At 44.6% G+C, this 21,995-nt stretch overlaps 1 protein-coding gene across 1 annotated transcript in view; it reads right to left on the reverse strand.

Annotated features, from left to right (window-relative positions):
* The window catches only part of LOC126521268 (midasin), a 386,114-nt gene that overhangs the window by 9,249 nt on the left and 354,870 nt on the right, over nt 1-21,995 (reverse strand). The window contains exons 69-71 of the mRNA XM_050169921.3: nt 21,193-21,357; nt 8,030-8,251; nt 4,750-5,005 (exon numbers count right to left, since the gene is read on the reverse strand). Of these exons, the coding sequence (XP_050025878.1) occupies nt 4,750-5,005; nt 8,030-8,251; nt 21,193-21,357 (643 nt within the window). The remainder of the gene's footprint in view (nt 1-4,749; nt 5,006-8,029; nt 8,252-21,192; nt 21,358-21,995) is intronic.

Below are 21,995 nucleotides of genomic sequence, written 5' to 3' on the forward strand. Positions count from 1 at the left end.
CTCCTACTGTGTTCCGCGTTCGCTTTTTAATCCTTCAATGTGCTCGTTCACTCAAATACAAGAGATGCCGAGGCACGCTGATACTCAACACAGGAAATGTGCATAGAGCTGCGCTCTAAAACAAGCAATAACTACTACCATGTGGGCACAATTTTCAAGTGATGGCAACAAGTGACAAGTTTGGCTGTCAGGTTGCTGCCATCACTTGTTGCATCGTCGGTTTCTGGCCAGCCAGAAAATTTTGCTTGTTGCCTGGTTTTTAACTCTTTCCCTACCATAAGGAAAATAGGTGTTTTTTGTACGTTATGGCAGATTTTATTTCTGAAGGAACTACTGCACTGGATATTTTATGTAATACATAAACAAAAAGCAGAATGAATGCACTTTTCACGCATAAAAGTTTTATTCATGAGCTATATGTCAGAAAAAAGACAAATTGCCAGCATCAATTGTGGAATAACATGGAGCAAAGCTTATGAAGACATGCTTGTGTCTATTAAGAAAAATATGTAACAAAAATTATGAGGTATACGAAATGTGTTGCTGTCTAATAGGCATTATCTCCAAAAAAAAAATCAACATTTTTCATTGAGCAGATATTCCACTGCAAAAATTTAACTGCAAGCACTACGGTTGGGCGTGGCAGGCTGCGACCGCCGATGTTCTGGGCTGGCTTGCGTCATCGTAGCTCTCGGAGTCTAAGTACAATGAAAATGGAGCATCCTCAGACTAGCTGCTGCTCGATCCATCGATAAAATGAGCCGCAGATGCAGCAAAATCACGAGACCTGCAATCTTTCGAAATGCGCGCGCCGCTTCCGGAGGCAGCCATTTTCGCTTCCTACTTTGATGATCATGAAACTTTGGAGTGCATTAAAAAATTACTGCCTCTTTGGAAAAAAATCTAACTGCTTAGAAAACAAAAGTATAGTTCTCCTTCACGTCCAATGGCGAAGCATGTCCATGAGCAGTGCGGAAGGTCTCGAGAGTGGTGTTTCCAACATTAGATAGCGGGTGGCCATTTTTGCCTTCTACTTTGAAGATAGCAAAACTTCAAAGCGTGTTTAAAAATCACCGCCAGGTGGTTAAAAAATCAAACTGCTTAGAAAATAAATATATAGTTCTCCACATTCGAGAATGCAGTGTGTCCGTGCGGAAGGTCTTGAAAGTGGTGTTTCAGACCATTGTTAGCCAACTAACGATGTGCAATGGACGCGGTACGGAAAGAGCAAAGTTCACTCAAGCTACTTCCTCTCCAATGTGATAGCAAGAAATAAATGGTAAAATTAGCCTTCGTTTAGTCTCATGTCATGCTTAGTACAAAGAATTTCCAATGCTTAGTCATTCTTTTTGTACATCAGATGTTTGTTTTGATGCTGCAGGCCTAAGACACCAGCGAAAGCTGCCCTAGTTTTTTTATATGTACTTACCAGATGGTGACACAGCATCTAATGTGCAATATGTGGAGCGTTTTCTCTGACAATGACGGCATATTCAAACTAGCTATAGCACACTATGGTTAAAATGTTTGCTTTGTGGTACAATTGCAATTTTTTTACAAGCGTATGCTTGTACTTGATTGGGAAACAATGAAAATTGTTGCTACTTATTTTTGCAATGTCACGTCTATATGGTTGCACCACACTGCAACATGAAAGCATGACAAAGCCCTCCTGTCCGGACACTTGAAAATCACGTGCTTGTATTTGCCTCTTAAAGCTGAATAGAGAGGACATGTAGTTATACTATGTGCTTTTTTATTAACACTTTTACAACATGTCACACATTTTACAGTGCAGTCCCAGTCAAATCCTTATTCAAGTTCTCTGACCACATGTACACACTATCACACAGTGCTGGCTCAACAAAGACGGAGCCTAGGAGTTGTTAAATACACTTGTTAAATATTATGAGAGCTCTGCCTTTGCAGGTAGTCTTATAAGCTAAGCAAGAATGGTCCTCCTATCCCCCATTTACATATGTTGTTCAATTGCTGCAGCGCTTGTAATAGCTAGTTTGTAATATATGCATTGTTTTAATTTTTATTTCTGGGATATAATTCATATGTGATGTTTTTATTCATATGCCATGCATTTTTTTAATGTAAGCATATTTTTTTTAAACCTTGCCTAGACTTTTAAGGGATACGTATGCTTTTTAGTAACGATTTACATTCTGACTGTACATAAGCAGCAACAAACTTGGAAAAGCAGAGACTGACAAGCAACACATTCTTTTTAGATCACAGTGGCCTTTTTGTCGACATTGCGGCTGCCGATTTCACCTGTTTCAGTGTCGTTTGTGCATAAATAATCTTAAAGCAAGTACTCTGGCATCATTTCACCATCAGAAGATATCTAATGGAAGGTTTGAAGACTGAACAGTGAAACTTTCTCATGAGCATCTTACTGTTTGTAAATACAGTAGAACATCGTTGATACGTTCCCGTTACGCATGTTTTCCCGGCACCAAGGTTCACGATCGAGATAGCCAAAAATGACCCAATAGAGTTATACTAATCTTTTACCACTTCGTATGTTCCCGGAAAACACTATTTTTCAGCACCAACGTTCAGTGCATCGCCAAACTGCGATCATATGATACGTTTTCCGGCTGCTAGATACCATGTAAACAAGAAAATGCACAAGGTGCACGCTATGAAGAACAGTATATAGCTGCCTGCAGCGGCAGCTTCACCGCAATACTCGCCCGCACGTCTCTCGTGAAAATGCCGGCATGCACTCAGTTTCTCATTTTGGTACCAGCAAATCTTCTCCGGGGTATTTGCACGGGGCATTCAGAGCTAACACCACCAATCCTATTGTGATAAGCACCTTCGCCTATCTGCTTCACAGCGCGTGGTGCCGTTGGAACCGCAGTGTACGCTTTTAACCCTTTGAGGGTTTTTGCTGTACATGTACGGCGGCGGTTTTCTGTCCCCCAAGGTCTTTGCCGTACGGGTACGGTTCCAACCCTCCGTTTGAAATTTCGCGCCATAATGACGATGCTTGCTCATTGGGAGGTGCTGCCACCTCTTAGCACTTACAAGATGCGTTTGAAATTGGTGCTACCTTCTTGGGGAGATAAACAGAACTGATTGCTAGCTTCAGCACGTCGCTCAGACTGAGGCAATGCCCCTTTGGCGGTTTCGGTTCCGCCGCGTGATCGCAACGGAGGCGCGCGAAACGTCAATTTTTTCTTTGTCGGCACTCTCTTGCAGGGCGGTGGAAGTCGATTTCTATCTTGATTGTCACTGCTCTTAGCTTGTTTATCAGCGCCGTTCGCGAGGTATTCTCGCTCTCAGTGGCAACGCGCTTTCGCGGTTTCGGTTCCGCCGCGTGATCGCAACGGAGGCGCGTGAAACGTCAATTTTTTCTTTGTCGGCACTCTCTTGCAGGGCGGTGAAAGTCTATTTCTATCTTGATTGTCACTGCTTTTAGCTTGTTTATCAGCGCCGTTCGCGAGGTATTCTCGCTCTCTGCGGCAACGCGCTTACGCGAGAGTGTGCCTCAGACTTCTGCCCAAGGCAGCCGCACGCAGAGATGTCGTGTGCGCCAACACAACTCCTCGCTCCAACAGACACGCATTTTAGGTGTGCAGATTGCGATAAGGCGCTGTGCGTAGACCCGTGTTTCAACGAGTACCACGCTTGGAAATTCTATTGAACATTTTACAGTTCTGAGTGATGCCGACACCAAAATACTGTTCCTAATTATTTTTTACTATTTATTCCCGGCTTTATACATTTTGTACATTCAAGATCCGCAATAAAGTAATTTGACCACCTGGGAAAGCTTTTTTCAACATATTTCGACCCTCAAAGGGTTAATAAGCAATAACCGAAACGCGCCACCGCTCCCTGCTGCAGACTGCGATCGTGTGTGTTTTCCAGCTGCTAGATCCCATGTGAACGAGAAAAGCCACAAGGTGCACGTTATAGAGAACAGCATACAATTGCATGTCTCACGTGAGAACAACGGAGCACACAGTTTCAAATTCTGGTACCAGCAAATCTCCGCCCCGGTCGTCGTACGCCGCATTCACCGCCGCCAAACCTGTATGTGATGAGCATCTTCACTTATCTGTTTTGCAGAGCATGGTGCGTAGTGCCATTGGTAGCATACTGCACACATTTAGTAGACAATAATCCAAACACACCACCTTTCCCTGCTGCAGGCGGCGTGATGTACGTGATCATCACATTTCAATTCGGCGGCATCTGGCGTCGCCCACCAGCTCGATTTCGTTTCGGTTTCCCGTTGCCCTCTTAAAACACAACGCAATAGGAAAACAACAAAATTCGTCTCAGGCCGGTGGAGCAACCCCGGCTTGACGCCGTCGGTGTCTTGTGCCGCAACGATCCGCGCGATACTTCGCACTACTACGTAGATAGCAACAATAGTTCAGTCTGTCAATGTTTTTTTTTTACTTCGGGTCGTACAATTTCTCAGTTAGTATGTTTTTTCTTGCGGTTTCTTCCAAAACGTATGAACGAGGTTCTACTGTATTGGTGCAATGTTCGTGATGTCGTACTATAGTCCCAAATTTGTTAATTTTATGAAAAATTCAGGAAAGTTGGCAGGTATAATTTGTGGTCCATAAACAACTCCAACAGCTAGGACTGACTTTTACTGTGCCTGACACATCACGGCAGGTGGCACCAGCTAAAAAATTTCTGAAATTGCAATGACAACACTGCATCATACTAGGAGACAGACAAAGCCAGCACGAAAGCAACAAGAGAACTGACCTGCTGCACTATCATCCTTCATGTCAAGGGGAGGAGCGGCTTGCTCTTCAGAGGGTCCTTCTGGATCACCAGGCTCCTCCTCTTGGGATGCCTCAGTAGTAGCCTCCTCAGCGTCTGAAGCAGTGTCTTCCTCTTCATTGGGACACTCTGACAAAGGGACTTCATCATTATCATTAGCGCCGTCTTCTGCGTCAGAACCCAGGTCCATGTTTTCAGGAATCTCAATGTCTTCAGGAATGTCCATTGGGTCAGATTCCTGGACAAATTCAGGACCAACAGATCTTTCAAGCAGGTCATGCACCAATGTTCAAAGTCTGCTTTTGAGGACACCAACAATCAACAGTCTTTACAAAACCAAAGCTATGCTGTGCTTTTTCAGCAAGTAACCACAGTACTGACTGATAATTCTTCCACTAACCTACATTTTTCAGTTCTTATGAGCATGCCCACATTTTATTTTAACAAAATACATGCACAGTCAACTTCCGTTGACTCGACCACAACGAGACCGACGAAAGTGATCGAATTATCCAGTGCCTCGAATTAAACAAGGTGCAGAAACAGTGCCAAAACACACCGCTCATTCATCTTGCAGTATTTGCCCTATTCCAACATGTTCCCAAATTAGATACGCCCCGCCCCCACTTTCTGTGTCCAAAGTAGAAGACTAACGTCGGAATGACATTCGTACTCCTAAGCAGAGTTCAAATCTAACACGTACTGATGATTGATTTTCTAGCAAGAAAAATCATTGCACAATGACCGCTGAATTTCTAAAGCCAGCTTTGCCACATGGTTCCTTAAAAGCCAGCTCCGCTGCCATATATCCATGTTGGGCGGTAAAGCATATGACTGATGCGAACACTGTTTTGCTTTTGTGTACGATTGCACTGCGCAGATGATTTTCTACGGAATTTCCTGGTGAAAAAAAAATATATAAGAAAAGACAACACAAAAAACGAAAAGCATGCATTAAAGTCAGGTAAATACCATAATCAGACATTGTGAGCCATGATTATTGCTTGAAATTCTTTCTTCCATAAATGGGCGTTTACGACGACAAATGACACGTGCTCAACAAATTTGTTGTCCCCTAAGCTCCGTCAAGACTGTCGTTGCCACTAAAGGGATTGCTATCAGGGTCTCTGTAGGGCTCAGACGCATGTGTGCTGACTGGTCAAGTTCGACTTATCCGGCAAAGGCCAATTTTAGTCTTGAAATAACGAAAGTTTGGGCTCATAGAAATGCATGGGCACCTACCGGGACCTTTGTCAGGATTGAATTACCTAATAATCAAATTAACTGAAAAATGAAACTACCTGGAGTCTAATTAACAGAAATTTACTGAAAAACAATATAATTGTGACAGAATGACATTTTGACACTTAAAAAATAATGAAAAATTGAAAATTAATAGATTTATGACGCAAACTGACACTACACACAGCAACAAAAGCTAAGAGCTTACAGACGCGCGTAACCTGTTCATCTACTGTCTCTGCTTAGCTCTTCTCAATAGCTTGTTAGCAGGAAAACCTAGAAAATAAGTGAAGCCCTCGCCTACCTAGTCTTGCTGCCACTGTTGCATTGTGTTGCACTGGTTTCAAACAGTTTAAAATGGACAATGCCAATGCAAGATAGCAACATGCTGAAAATGTGTCGGAAATATTTAATATTTATTTAAAATAAAAGTCGCAAGTAGGCGTGTGAAGAAAGACGGGAGCTCAATGTGATACAAGAAGAAGCATAGTATAGACTATAAATGTAGAAAGATAAAAAAAGAATATGACAGCAGCAAAACTGGTAAGGTGGAGGCAAAAGAAAAATGCTGGTCATATATAAGAAGAAGAGTTGATTGTTGGGCTAGTTGGTTTTTCATAATTTAAGTAGTTAGCGCGATAAAAATCACAGAGACAAGAAAGGTGGACAAAGACAAGCACTACACTCTGTGGGGTTGCGCGACCCTCGCGCCTCCCCTGATGTTTTTCCCGCATAGCGCGTCTCCTGTAGTGCGGCTTCGCCGCACACGCGGCGGTCCGAGTGGTACAGGCGCAGTCCGAGAGATGGCGCTAGTGTTGCGCGGCTGCGGGGTTACCCTCGGTGGGAGAGACAAGGCGCGCTCTCTTGGGTTCGAGACAGCAAGCAGCACGGACGTGCCGTGCCGCGCGTGGAGCGACCCTCTTTCCCGGCGGGTCGGGCGCACGGCGTGGACGTCCCACGCGCGCGCGGCGACCCATGCTTCTGCGAGACCGCCTCGCGTGGCGGCCTTCGAGCGCGCCTCCGTTGGCGTGACCGAACACGCGAACGACCAGGCGTTGGGATCCAGCATGGGGCGAACATATTCGCTCGCTCGCGGTGAGTCGGACTTCTAGATTTGTCGCGCGCCCATCGGCATGTTTTGTGGATAGCCACTCGGCTAGCAGGCATGGATCTATGAAAGGTGCAATAAATGCCCTTGTGACTGTTTGCACTACTGTGTTGTCGTTCCTTTGTCCCAAGAGTACGGAGGAGAACCCCGTATCTCCCACAACTCACAACTGCTTAATGGAAGGATAGAATCGTACGTATGTATCCTCTTGTCACGCGTGCGCATACCAAGCAAAAAGAACAGGCACATGCGCATCAAAGGCGGTTGCGCAAGAAGTCAAATTCGTCATCAAGTAATTAGATGGAAGGCTCACTTACACCTATCTCTATTCTTCTTGATAAAGAAGGCCTGAGACAACCATTCTGTGCAGGAGCGGCAACACCTCTTCAAGGCTCACACATGAGGCCTTCTTTATCAAGAAGAACAGAGATAGGTGTATAAGTGAGCCTTCCATCTCATTACTTGATGCCAAATTTGACTTCTTGCGCCACCGCCTTTGATGTTCATGTGCCTGTTCTTTATGCTTGGTATGCGCACGCGTGACAAGAGGATATATATGTACCATTCGATCCTTCAATTAAACAGTGGTGAGTGTAGCGCTTGTCTTTGTCTACCTTTCTTGTCTCTGTGATTTTTATCATTCTAAGTTACTACTTCAATTATATTTAAGAAGAAACTGGATATTCCATACAGTTGCTGCATTAAAGCCTGCAGTGGCTTTCTTGTATAGCTGTATAGCTCAGTTATGCAGTCGTCAAGCCTAATGCATCAAAATGAAAAAAAAACTAGGCACTAAATTTGCAGCATGGTTCTAAATAAAAATGCAAGGTGTACTTGCAATTTTGCAGAAAGTATTCTTGAAAAGAAAATGTTTTATATTTGTGCAAACAAAGCAATTAATAAGATGCATGCCTCTGGGTGTGCAGAGCTTGGGTCTGGTGGTGGTTCTTCAGTGTTTTCACCGAGACCGTCATCCTCCAAAGCAGCGGCTGGTGGCTGCTCAGTCTGTGGTGCAGCAGACTCATCCCTGGCACCCAGTTCAGGTGGCTGCTTGCAGGCCTCACCCGTAGCACCTTCTTCTTTCTTCTCATCACCTGCCTCCTCGGGCTCATCTTCCTCCTCTTTGTCCCACAGCTGTTGGGAGAAACAAGAGAATGTGCCATGTTAACAGGATTATAATCAGAACCAGAATCGGAATCGGTTTTATTGTGATGATTAGGAAGATTACAGGATGTTAATATACAGAAGGAGGTCCTGAAGTCAGAGACTGCAATGGAACCTCTTTTACAAACTAAACGTAATAAAACACAGATTACAGCAGTTTCAACAAATCATTAACAAGGAAGAATTACAGCTTTTAGTATGAATAGCATAACTAAAGAAATAAATGTGCACAAGTAAGAGTCATATAAAAAGCACTGTAGCATAACCTCGTTGAACACTGATAAATTAACAGCGTAAATGACATGACGTACACAGCATAATTTACGAACTCGAATATATATGCATGGCAAGGAGATCAAACAGAAACCTAATGGTATGACAATGAAAATGAAATGAAGGCACCCTGAAAGAATGACTGTGAGTATGAACTAGGCATCAGTATTCGACAGAATATATTCTTTTAGTTGTTTCTTGAATTCGTGAATTTTAAGTGTTTTTATATCTGATGGTAGTGTGTTCCAGAATGTGATAGATGAAAAATGGACGCTCTGCTTGGCACAATTAGTATGTACTTTGGGTGAAATGAAGCTCCTATTTATTGCAAACCTGGTAATATTAGTATTCATTAGAGAAGATTGTGGTATCAAGCTATCGCATCGTGTGTAACTGATTTGACAGAACAAAAAGGTACTGAGCTTATATTTAACGAGTTATGTAACTGAAAGAATGGGATTAGTTCATAAAAGATACGAGGCATTGTGGTTGTATGGGCTAAATGTAATTATTTTAATAGCCCGATTCTGTAGGATCTGCAATGAGCTTAAATGCGTTATGTAAGTGTTTCCCCAACAAGCAACACAGTAGTTAATGTGGAAATGAATAAATGAAATGTATAAGGATAGTAATATTTGATGATTAAATATATTTCGTGCCTTTAGAAGTACCCAGATCCCAGAGGTAATCTTCTGTTTTGCATTGGTTATTTGTACAATAAATTTAAGATTTCTGTATACTTCTACAGCAAGATAATTACAGGAAAAACTTGCAGGGATAGGACTGGGGCCAAGAAAAATAGCAGGAATGGAGTGAAGTGTTCGTTGGTGGGAAGTGAATATAACAAATTTTGTTTTCGACAGGTTTATCTGTAGCTGGTTAGTATGACACCACTCCAGCAGGCTGTGTAAATCGCCATTAAGGTTAGATACTAAAGCTTTAAGACATTTATCAGAGTTAATGACAGTAGTATCATCTGCATAAAGTATACATTTCGAAGAACAGAGACAGTTAGGCAGATCATTGACATATAATAAAAATAAAAGTGGACCCAATATGGAACCCTGGGGTCCGCCAGTATTAGTGAACAAGGTTATAGAATGAACACCTGGAATAGTTACTACCTGCATTCTGTCTGTTAAGCAATTTTGTAGTAACAAAAGTGCTGGGCCGTTAATTCCTAATGATTCAAGCTTATGAAGTAAGATGTGATGATTTATTTTCTCGAACGCTTTGGGTTAAATCCACAAATAATGAAGCTGCATAATTGCCTACATAATGCAAACATAAACATAATGTGACAGGCTCACTTTTGAGGTCTTGAAAATAAAAAACATTTCCATAATAGGACAACAATGTCGCATATTGCGCAGGGTTTCAAACAGCAGCACACACAAGTGCTTGTGAAATCGGTTCCTTTAAGATGTTCACTCGATGCCAAATTTGCTTCTTCAATGCTGACAAGTGCCTTGGGCTGATGGAAAAGGGGGCCCTCACCGTGCTTTTAAGGCTGCCACACTGTGTTGTACCATTCTGCAAACCAGGTAGGTGGGAAAACCCACCCACAATATATGGGGTAAGTGCTCAGGCTGCATTGCTTCCATGGCTTGAATTTTGGCAGCTGAATGAGGTGCACCAAATAATAGATTTCCCATCATATTTGAAGCATGCCCTTAAATATAGCCTGGAAACGGTGGAAATTATCTGCTTGTTTTTGCTCAAGATAAGCCGCTCCGAAGTGCTTAAATTTGCAATTAAAGTGTGACTCTGGGGGGATTTATTTCTGGAAAAAATTTGTCTTTCAAAGGGTAATAAAATGCCTCGTGAGAAAAGCAGTGCGCTGAACCTGTCCTGCCTAACTTTGTTTTACAACAGTGTAAGAGAACTGCAGTCACATGCATGAAGCACCCGTGATGGTTTGCAAAACAAAGCTGCACAAATCTTCTAATATAAACATGTTTACAGATGACTGTACTATGGCAGAATGGTTATTAACAAGTCACACCAAATGACCCTCTAGCAAGATTCTGACTGCATACGTGAATTACGTGATGACTGGCCAGGTGGCACCCACAATGCACTTTGGGATATCTTGAGCTAACCTTATCTAAAATGCTGTAATGGAATGTGCTCATGTCTAAAGCCAGCTCATAAGTTGACAAAACGTTGGACCTTCTGATAAAATACTTGCATCAAACACCATAACATGATGAAAAACTACTTGCTTAATGCTTTCGTGCCATACAGAGTGTTCTGAATCCTGACCAAATGTTTTTACAGCACAATCCCTTCTGAAAAACAATGTAGAAAATATTTTAAATGTTCCATTATATGCAATCTTAACAATTTATTGCAAAAGTGAAGCCTAACGGCATTTACAAGAAAATAAAAGAAAATAAAAATTGCAAGAAAATTAAAAGATTATTAATGAGATAAGCTTGTTCTCAGCATTTTTAACAAATGCACGGACGAACCCAGCCCATCCATGACATGGAAGGGATTCAAAATCGCCAGTCAGACTAATTTTAGAATATACATTGTCTGGAATTTGCTTGAAGTGGTTCATAGAAATGAATATGAATATATTAGAAAATGCACTGCCAAATCACTCATCCTTTATATTTGTATGAAATCAATGTTTCATTTGTGAAAGCAAAGCCTCCCTCTTGGTGAGTGTGTAGCAACTAGTGCCTTTATTCGTTATCTCTCCCATTCAGAACTTCATTGCATGCTTCACATAATCCTTGCAACTTGTGTGTCTCTCACAGCACCAGCCATGAACTCAAAATTTCTCGCACATGCACTAAAGTCCTTTCTGTTTCACTCTTTCCCCAGATCATCCAAAGATTAAAATATAGCTTTTTACTACCATATTGCTGTCATCACCAGGCAATCAAGTTTTTTTTTGTTTTTTGAAATTGTATCACGCACACCTTTTCAGAGTTTATTTATTTATTTATTTTTATTTACTTATAAACACTGTGGTCTTGAACACAAGACCATTGCAGGTGGGAATACATATTTGTACAGTAACATATTGAGACAGAAATTAAATACACTCAGGCAAAGGCTTTACCAACACTTATACATAGCAGAAAATTGTTCACCAATGTTATCACATACAAAACCGTAACAGAATACATATTAATTTCAATGCAGAATTTACAAGCACCGAATATGGCTCACCAAGCATACACAACACACAAATCACTAATTATTGAACATGCACTTCAAACAATGACAATGAATTTTGCGTTACTACACTATCAGCAAGGTTATTCCAGTCAGTTATGGTTCTAGGAAAATAGGAATATTTGTAACAGTTCTTGCTAATAATGGTTTTAGTGAGAGAGAATGTTGCATGCGTGTAGCACAGCCACTGGAATGACTATCTGCAAAGTGTCAAAATTGAAGTGCCCATTTACCGACCGAAAAAAGAATTTCAAGCAAGAAATACGATTCCTATCAGTAACAGATGGCAAATCACTTTTTCTAAGAAGGTCTGTGATGAATGTACATTTATAGGAATTATAGATAAATCTTACTGCTCTTTTCTTTTTTTAACCTTTTCCAATTTGTAAATGTTAGCTTTAGTGAAGGGATCCCAGATTATATAACAGCATATTCTAAGACTGGTCGTACAATAGCTTTATAAGCAAGCAAGCAAGTTTCAGGGGCAGCTAACCGTAATGCCTGCCTTAAAAAGAACAGTTTACGAGGAGCATTAGTGGAGACGGTATGAATATGTTTACTCCAAGAAGGGTTATTTGAAATCCAAAGGCCCAGATACTTGCAGCATGCGACTTTGGAAAGTGCCTGATCAGTAATACCATACTGGCAATGGAGAGGGTTCCTTTTAAGTTTTATTCTCATATATGCTGTTTTATCAAGACTTATTACAATTTGCCATATGTCACACCAACGTTTTACCTTTTGGAGGTAGCCTAATTTGATCCTCAATGGAATTTATTTTTTCATAAAGGGCACAGTCATCAGCGTATAACTTGACATGGACGAAAAGATCACGGACATTATTTTTCCGCAAAGGACGAGTCAGTAAGACGAGCAACTATTTACAGGTTATATTTACAACAGCGGTTGCAGCGCTGACCGATTAGATTCACAGTGCGAGCCCAGTTCGTTCTTCCTCCTCTTTTCTCAAATGATGGCGCCCACGCGCCTTGTTCAAACAATCAAATACCACACCCGTGTAGCATAATCTCCCAGCGACAGAAGCGACGTGCCGGAGCGTCTAAATGTCGTCACTGGGAGGGTGATACTGCTTCAGTCGTGTAATGTGCACAATATCACTGGACTGGGAAGCAGATCTCGGGTCAGGGGCGATCTCGTAGGAGACAGGAGTCACGGCACGAAGCACTAGTATGGGCCTGTGTAACGAGACAGCAGTTTTTCTGACAGGCTGACCTGACGTGACGGAGACCATAGAAGCACCAAAGAACCAGGCGGGAAGTGCACGTCTCGGTGTCACCAGTCGTACAAATGCCTTTGACTCTCTTGGGATTTCAGAAGGCGGTCACGGGCAATTTCCCTTGCGTGGCCACAGCAGGCGATGGCGTCAAGTGCATATTCACTGGTCGGTGCCGCATGAACAGGGAAGGTTGTGTCGAGGGGCAGTGCTGGTTCTCCGCCGAACAGAGGAAAAATGGGGAATAACCGGCTGTGTTGTAGCGTGAGGAATTATAAGCAAATGTGACAAACTGTAGAGCGAGGTCCCAGTCAGTGTGGTCTGAAAAGACATATTTCGCAAGCATGTCTGTGAAAGTGCGAGAACAAACAAATGGCCGTGAGGCCATTTGTTTGTGGATGGTATGACATGGATAGCTTGTTCCTCGTGGCACAGGATTGCAGGATGTCCGTGATAACTTTTGATAGGAATGTCCGGCCACGGTCTGTAAGAAGTTGTCGCAGAGCTCCATGTAAAAAAATCACGTCGTGTAGAAGAAAACTGGCGACATCTGTGGCGCAGGTTGTAGGAAGCGCTCGGGTGATGGCGTAGCGCGTGGCGTAATCCGTGGCTACAGTGATCCACCTGTTCCCAGAGGTAGAAAGAGGAAAAGGGCCAAGTAAGTCCAAACCAACCTGAAAGAATGGTTCCGCGGGAATGTCGAGTGGCTGAAGGTACCCAGCAGGGAGCGTCGATGGTGCCTTGCATCGCTGGCATTTCTCACATGCAGCTACGTATCTTCGAACAGAGCGAGCAAGCCCTGGCCAAAAGAAGCATTGGCGGATCCGGTCATAGGTACGTGACACACCCAGGTGACCAGCAGTGGGGAGGTCGTGAAGTTCATGGAGGACAGCCGAGCGAAGGTGCTTAGGGATCACAAGGAGTAATGCAGGGCCGTCGGGGTGAACGTTGTGACGGTAGAGTACGCCATCTTGAAGTGTGAATAAGTGAAGGGAACTGTCGGCAAGTGACGATTCTAGGCGGTCAATGATGATACACAAAGACAGGTCACGGTGCTGCTCGTCGGCGACATGGAGCAGTGGAAAAACAAAGAGAACACAAGCATCGGTGTCAGTATCAGACGTAGAGGTCGCGTCTTCGACTGGGTAGCGAGAGAGGCAATCTGCATCCTGGTGTTGGCGTCCCGACTGGTAAGTCACTGTGTAGAGATATTATTGTAGTCGGAGGGCCCAACGACCGAGCCGGCCAGTATAGGATCCTTGAGCGACGAAAGCCAACAGTGCACATGATGGTCTGTGACTACTGAGAAGGGCTTGCCATATAAATATGGGCGGAACTTTGAAACAGCCCAGATGAGAGCCAGAAATTCGCGCTCGGTAATCGATTAGTTGCTCTGCAGTTGTCAGGAGCCGGCTAGCGTAGACTATAACGCGGTTGTGTCCGTGTTGGCATTGCAATAAGAAGGCGCCGATCCCATAACCACTGGTTTGAACCTCTGTAGGCGCGGACGGGTCAAAGTGGGCCAAGACCGGCGGATTGGTGAGAATCGTGATAGGGCGTGAAAATGCGGCGGCCTGGGGGTAACCTCACGTAAAAGGCACATCTTTCTTCAGAAGTTCAGTGAGTGGTTGAGCGATTTCTTTGAAATCTTTCATGAACCGTCGGAAATAAGAACAGAGCCCCACAAAACTCCAGACGTCTTTGACAGACTGAGGTACAGGAAAAGCCGTTACTGCTCGAATCTTCTCCGGGTTGGGTTGTACTCCGGAAGCATCGACGAGATGGCCTAGCAGTGTAATTTGTCGGGGCCCAAAGTGGCATTTCGATGAGTTTAATTGGAGCCCAGCCTTGCGGAAGACGTCAAGGATAGCTGCTTCGCGCTCAAGGTGCGTCTCAAATCTAGGAGAAAACACAAGGACGTCGTCGAGGTAATAAAGGCAAGTTGACAATTTGAAATCTTGAAGCAGAGAGTCAATCATCCGTTCGAACATGGCGGGAGCATTGCATAAACCGAACGGCATAACCTTGAATTGGTAGAGGATATTTGGAGTGACGAAAGTGGTCTTTTCTTGGTCTTGCTCATCGACGGATATCTGCCAATAACCAGATCGAAGGTCGATGGACAAAAAGTATGTGGCACCGTGAAGACAATCAAGAGTGTCGTCGATTCGTGGTAAAGGGTAAACGTCCTTTTTAGTAATTCGGTTTAGGTGGCGGTAATCAACGCAGAAATGCCACGGCCCATCTCTTTTTTTGACGAGCACGACCGGCGACGCACAAGGACTCGACGAGGGCTCAACAATGCCTCTGGCAAGCACCTTGTTTACTTCCTGCTGAATAACTTGCCACTCTGCCGTGGACACGCGATACAGTCGGCGGTAAATGGGAACAGCATCACCAGTGTTTATCCGATGCTTAACAAGGGACGTCTGACCAAGTGGTCGATTGTCAGTGCCAAATGTGTTGCGGTAGGAAAGCAAAAGGCGATATAGGGCGACTGCTTGGTCCGGTGCGAGGTCCAGAGCGACCATGGGAAGTAATGGGCCATCGAGGTTCAAGGCATCCTGCGGGTAATCAGGAGGATCTGGAGACACGTTGGCTGCAAAATCAGTGACGTGGTCATCTGTCACTGACCGGAGCGTGGCCACTGCTATGCCTTCAGGTAACACTTGCTTCGTCAAGCCAAAATTGATAACGGGGAGACACATCCCATTAGCGGCAAGGGTTACGACGGAGTGTGGCACAGAGATGTCGCGCGCCAGGAGGACATCACGAATCAGTGCGACGACATAGTCAGCATCAGGCACGGTTGCCATTGAGGAAAATTCGATGAATGTTAGGGCTTTCGGAGGTAAGCGAACAAACGCTGTAGTGCAGAGGGTGTTCGGTTGTTTGGGGTGAACGTCTGAAAGAAGAGGAAGCTCGAGGCACAGCGTACCGGCCAAACACTCGACGAGGGCAGAATGCGTCATCAGAAAGTCGAGCCTGAAGATTAGGTCACGAGCGCAACTAGTCAGCATGGTGAACAGGACTGGAACTTGGTGGACAGCAATTCCTATGTGAGCAGTGCACATACCCTTGATGGCAACAGTGGCATCATTCGCAATGCGTACGGCTCCAGTGATGGCAGGCGTAAGAACTTTTTTGAGGCGACGACATAGGTTAGCGCACATTATGGACACTTGGGCTCCAGTTTCAATTAATGCCGTCAACGGAACACCATCTACGTCTACTTCAATTAGGTTCATGTTGGTGAGAAGCGCCAATGGAGTATTTGGACAGGACGAACGTGATGCAGCACTACCTCCAAGAGCTGCATGGCCTAGTTTTTGGCCCGTCAGTTTGGCGAGGAAAAGCGGCGAGGTTGGGGTGACGGGGATCGACGGCGTTGAGGCAATGGCGATTGCACGGAGGAGCGGCTGTCAGGGGCATCAGAAGTAGGGTACAGACGGCAAGGTGAATAATGGTGAGCGTCTGCGTATGGGCGAGGAGCAGGGAATGAGCTCCAGTACGACGGTATCCAGGTGGTGCGGCAGTGGCGGGATGCATGACCAACGAGGTGGCAGCGAAAGCAGATCAATTTTGTCGTCTGGAGTTCGCCATTCAGCAGGATTGCGTGGTCTGGGAGCAAGATACTGGTCATTACAGGTTGTGGACATGGGAATGGGTGCCGAATCAGGTCGGGGGACAGAGCAAGCGGTAAGGATGCCAAGGTTTGCAATTTCTTGCTGCACAACTGCTTGAATAACGGAAATAGTGGGGGCTGCTTGGTCAAAGGTACCGTCAGGGGGTCATGGATGAAGGGGGGCCGGACTCGTTGCTTCAATCTCATGGCGAACAATACGTGTGGCGTTCTCTTGAAATGGTCGTGTGGCAGTAAGAACGAAGCAAGAGAATGTGGCAAGGGTGTTTGGGAGCCGGGAAAATTGTGGGACGATGCTGCGGCTTTTGGCTACCTCGAAGCGGCGGCATTCTTTGACGTTGGTGTCGACGGTAGAAGCGTCGTTATAGACGAGCAAATTGAAGGTGTCCTCCGCGATGCCTTTTAGGATATGGCCCACCTTGTCAGCCTCGGTCATGTGCTCGTCGACTTTCCGGCAAAGCGCGAGCATTTCCTCTATGTAGGAGACATACGATTCGGTCGACGACTGGACATGAGTGGCAAGCTCTTTTCGCGCAGCCTGTTGGCGACCTGATGGGTTGCCAAATAGGTCGCGAAGCCGCTCTTTGAAAATGTCCTAGCAGGAGAGCTCGATCTCATGGTTGCGAAACCAGACACGCGGTGTCCCGTCCAGATAAAAGATCACGTTGGCAAGCATGATGGTAGGGTCCCAGTGGTGGCTTTGGCTAACACGCTCATACATGCTGAGCCAGTCGTCGACGTCAACGTCATTTTGGGCGGAGAATGTCCCAGGATCACGGAGACTAGGAATCGTAACGTACGTTGTGGTTGGCGCCGCAGGTGTAGGTGGCGACAGGGTGGTTCCATCGGAAGCCATGGCTGAGAAGACGACGGTGCGGCCGCTTCGGAGCTTCGTGGAGAGGACGGGGAACATTCCACCTCCATCCCAATGTTATGTGAAGGACGAGTCAGTAAGACAAGCAACTATTTACAGGTTATATTTACAACAGCGGTTGCAGCACTGACCGGTTAGATTCACAGCGCGAGCCCAGTTCGTTCTTCCTCCTCTTTTCTCGAGTGATGGCGCCCACGTGCCTCGTTCAAACAATCAAATACCACACGCGTGTAGAAATATCACTTATAAAAATAAGAAACAACAATGGTCCAAGAACAGACCCCTGGGGGACTCTGAACTCGACCGGGATATTGTGGGAGTGGGCATTATTAAAATAAACAAATTGATGCTGATTTGACAAGTAAGCCTCGATCCAGGCTATTAGCCTGTCATTTATTATGAAACTTAACTTATGATTAAGCTTTCTGTGCGAAACTGTGTCAAAAGCCTTGCGAAAGTTCATAAATATTGCATTAGTTTGTTTGCCTTCATTAATTGCTTCTGAAAAATCATGAATAGTCTCTACCAGCTGTGTACATGTCGAGTATATCCCCTTCTGAAGCCATGTTGGACTTTTGATATTACGTTATGGTCTTCTAGAAAGTCAGTTAACCCTTTCGCTGTCAGACCTTTCTGGCCATGACGCACCCCCAGTGTCAGCTTGGTTTCAGGGAACGAGCATAACAGGGAATGAACATAGCAATTTATTTTTGATTATGATTGGTATACAAATAACATAGTCAATGCAATATGCACATTTCAGTGTTCTGCAGCTGCTGTTAGTAAACATCATCATCATCATCAGCCTGACTATAAAATCCGTTCAACATCCGAATCTGACGATGCGGAACCCTCTTCCTCGCATGCGACTCTGTCCGAGTCCGAATCCGAGCTCGGCTCGTATTCTAAATCGGAATTGAGCCACCGCTCCAATGAGCAGACGAAGGTCCCGTGCGCTCAGCCATCCGAAAGTAACCGCGCGCAGGGAGGATGCGCTTTCAGTCGCCCGCACAACGAAGAGAAATGGGACGTTGCGTGATCAAGAAGACAGAGGGAGATGGAAAAAGGCTAAACAAAGTTCGAAGGGCTTTACGTTTACCACTGCAAGTTGGAAGTGAGGGTGCGGCGAGAGAGCGAAAGCAGCAATCGAGTCACTCTTTTCGGAGAGACAACGGCACGTGCGCCTGAACTTGACGCGCCGTAGCAGACACACCAACAGAAGAAAAATAAAAACCTTCAAACCAGCGGAGATGGCAGAACAACCCTTGAACCCATAACCACACGCGCGCGACGCATGATCCAGCGAACGCGGAGCCACCGCGGCACTCAGCAAAGAGAAAGTGGGGAGTGGTAGTCGCACCGTACTCTTCAATACATGGGTTACACAGGTCGGGGCGAATATACGAACTTGTAGAAAGAGTCAACAGATGGCGTGGCCAATCCAGGAGCGCCAGCTTTGCGCTAAGGCGTGAAATTTTGAACGCACGATAGAGAATGTACCGGTACGTCAGTGACACTGTGGGGGGGAAGCGCGATGACGTACCGGTACGTCCGTGACAGCGAAAGGGTTAAATGTTTATGAATAATATGCTCAAGTAGCTTGCACGCAGTAGAAGTAAGTGAGATTAGCCTATAATTTTGTATACATTTTTTTGTCACCACTTTTATGTAGAGGTTTTTCTTTCAACTCTCCAGTCATCTGGTAAAGTACCTTCCTCAAGCTACCTTCTAAATATCACACATATATATTTGGAGCACCATTCAGCATACTGCTTGGAAAGGCATTTGGAATGTCATCTGGACCGGGTGATTTCTTCCCATGAAGTTTTCGCAGTAGATTAAACACTCCATTGTCAGATATGATAACATCAGGGATAGGAGGTAAAGATAAACTAAACGGTTATGGATGACCATTGTCAGCAGTGAAAGCGGTTTTGAAAAGGTTATTGAAAGTAACACATGCTGTATTATTATCTCGTACACAAGTGCCATCAACAAAAACATGTCAGTTGAACTAGAGATTGGAGTAATCACCCTCCAAAATTTCTATGGTGAAGTTTTAATAAATAATGGGAGTTGAGTACCAAAATAGCTTTGCTTATGAAGTGCGACTTGATTTTTCATTTTTCGTTACCAATAATGGAGCCAAACATTAACCAGCAATAAAGAAGTGACGCGTTCCTTCACTGTTATGCGTAATTTTTTATGCCTTATGGGTGTCGCATTAGCGCCTCACATTCTAAAGTGATGGGACAGGAAAGAGACAAATGCTGAAAGCAGAACAGTGCAATTGGCCCATGAATAAATATGACTGTTCCCTTTTTTCGTCCAGCTCTGCTTTCCTATGTTTGCATTTTAAGCATATTGCTAGCCTTCCTACTCATTTCTCAAGTCCCCATTAGGTGGTGCCAAAATTGTCTTTTCAACATAATTTTCCAGGTTTCAATCAGTCTTTTCTGGCACAGTGATTACTTGTTCACTAGGCAGTACATGTCACACTTTGACAGCACAACATATTATGAGAAAAATGTGTACAAAGAATATGCAGATCCCACACTGTGGGAATCAATGTAAGTGAAGCATTCTGTGCTGTGATAATTAGTGATGTTGACAGCGAAAGCTTAATTTCTTCAACGTCTAGTCTAATACGAGAGTGGTGAGTTGATGTTAAATGTTACCTTGCGTGCACCACTGCTGTTTTGTCCATGTAGTACACAGAACACACAGGGAGAGGTGTTTGCTTGAGGCAGTGTTGGGAGCCATATTTCATAACCTCTGAGACGGTTGAGCATTGTCATTGCCTCACATGGCACATCGCATCGTGACAGAAGTATTAAACTTGAATTGGATTATGGGGCTGTATGTGCCAAAACCACAATTGGATTATGAGGCATGCCGTAGGGGCAGGCTCCGGATTAATTTACACCGTGATGCTCTTTAACGCATCCCAAAATTTAAGTGCACGTGCGTTTTATATTTCACTCCCATCGAAATGTGGCTGCCGTGGTCGGTATCAAAACCATGACCTCGAGCAATGCCGTAGTCGCAGAGTACCGCAGCCAGCACAAAAGTGTTGATTTGACGGTCGACCGCTTCCGTAGTGTCGCCTGGACCCTGCGGTGCGTTTTAATTAATGCGACTCTGCTTCTGCAGCCCTGTTTAATTTGTCCGCTTGACATATTTGCATGGTGTTCATTTTTCAGAAGTAGTAGGAACGTACTGTACTGTACCTTGAACTTAAGCTTATCCAGTTTTCCTGCAAATGCTGTCGTATAGTGCCAGGGTTTCCGTGCCTTCTCACTTCACCTTACTACACCCCTTGTATGGGAACTGCCTCCTCTCCTCCCTTCTCTCTACAGTTCTATCTACCTCCCCTCTAGACTCGCACATTATTAGAAAAAGAAAGGCTGCAGTTTCTACAATACGTTTGAGGGTAGTCTCGAATAATTACAGCTATCAAGAGGTTAATGTGGCAACACCAAGGAGTTCTAGAGGGTATTGTGCGCATTCGACGCGGGAGGGGGGGGTCTAGACGAGTTCCTTGCGTCGCCTTTCCTCTTTTCCGTGCTCCTGTCATGTATACACACGCTCTGAACCACTGAACCACCCCCGGCGCAGTGTCCTGGACAGAAGCAGCCGCAGCAGCAGCAGTGGGAAAGTCAAAAGAAGAGGCAAAGAAAGCTTTGCTTTAATACCTCTTGGTCAAGCTTCTGGTCAGCTTGAACGTCCCCCATCTGGTCCTCAAGCTCCTCTTCATCATCCTTATCATCATCACTCCCTTTGTTGTCATCCTCTTGTTGTTCTGGGTCCTGAGCGGTGGCGTCGAAGTCCTCAGACATTTCCACCCCGTTTTCTTCTTCCTGTGTTCAAAATAGTCCACACAGGGCTTTGCTATACAAACAAGTAGCACAGAAACAACACTATCAGTGTTAAAAAGGTCGTAAAGAACAAGCAGAAGCGGACACAGCCTGCAAATCAAATGAAAAGATATTATGGACCAACTACTTCATAAATGGAGCAGTTCTTGAATATTCAATGATTTGCCCTTTCAAGAGTATCAAGGTATGACTTAAGGTTACAGGAAAAGAGTAACGCCATAGACGCATAACACCATGCCCACAGTGCAGGCGAACAGTTTATGCTAGGGTCAGGTTCTGGATACTCCTCGTCACTTCATTGCTATGCCTGGAAGGGTTAGCCATGTTGCAAACTTTGCTGATGCACTGAACACAACTTGTGCATAAATTAATACTGTTCAAGCAGGACAAATACAAAATAGTACACCAAACTGCAAAATACAAGGAGACCAAAACAGAAAATGGAGAATGATAGAAAATATAGGGGCCGCCTCTGTTCAAAACATGCCTTACATGCTGACTGATTGTGGGGTCAGCTATGAAATCATAGTTATGAAAGACAGTCACAAAAGCACCAAGTGAGGAAAAGTAAAAAATATAGCCACTTCCTTGTCTGGCTACATTTCTCACTTCCAATTTCA

This window comes from Dermacentor andersoni, chromosome 6 (genome assembly GCF_023375885.2).
Source record: "Dermacentor andersoni chromosome 6, qqDerAnde1_hic_scaffold, whole genome shotgun sequence".
Classification (NCBI taxonomy): domain Eukaryota; kingdom Metazoa; phylum Arthropoda; class Arachnida; order Ixodida; family Ixodidae; genus Dermacentor; species Dermacentor andersoni.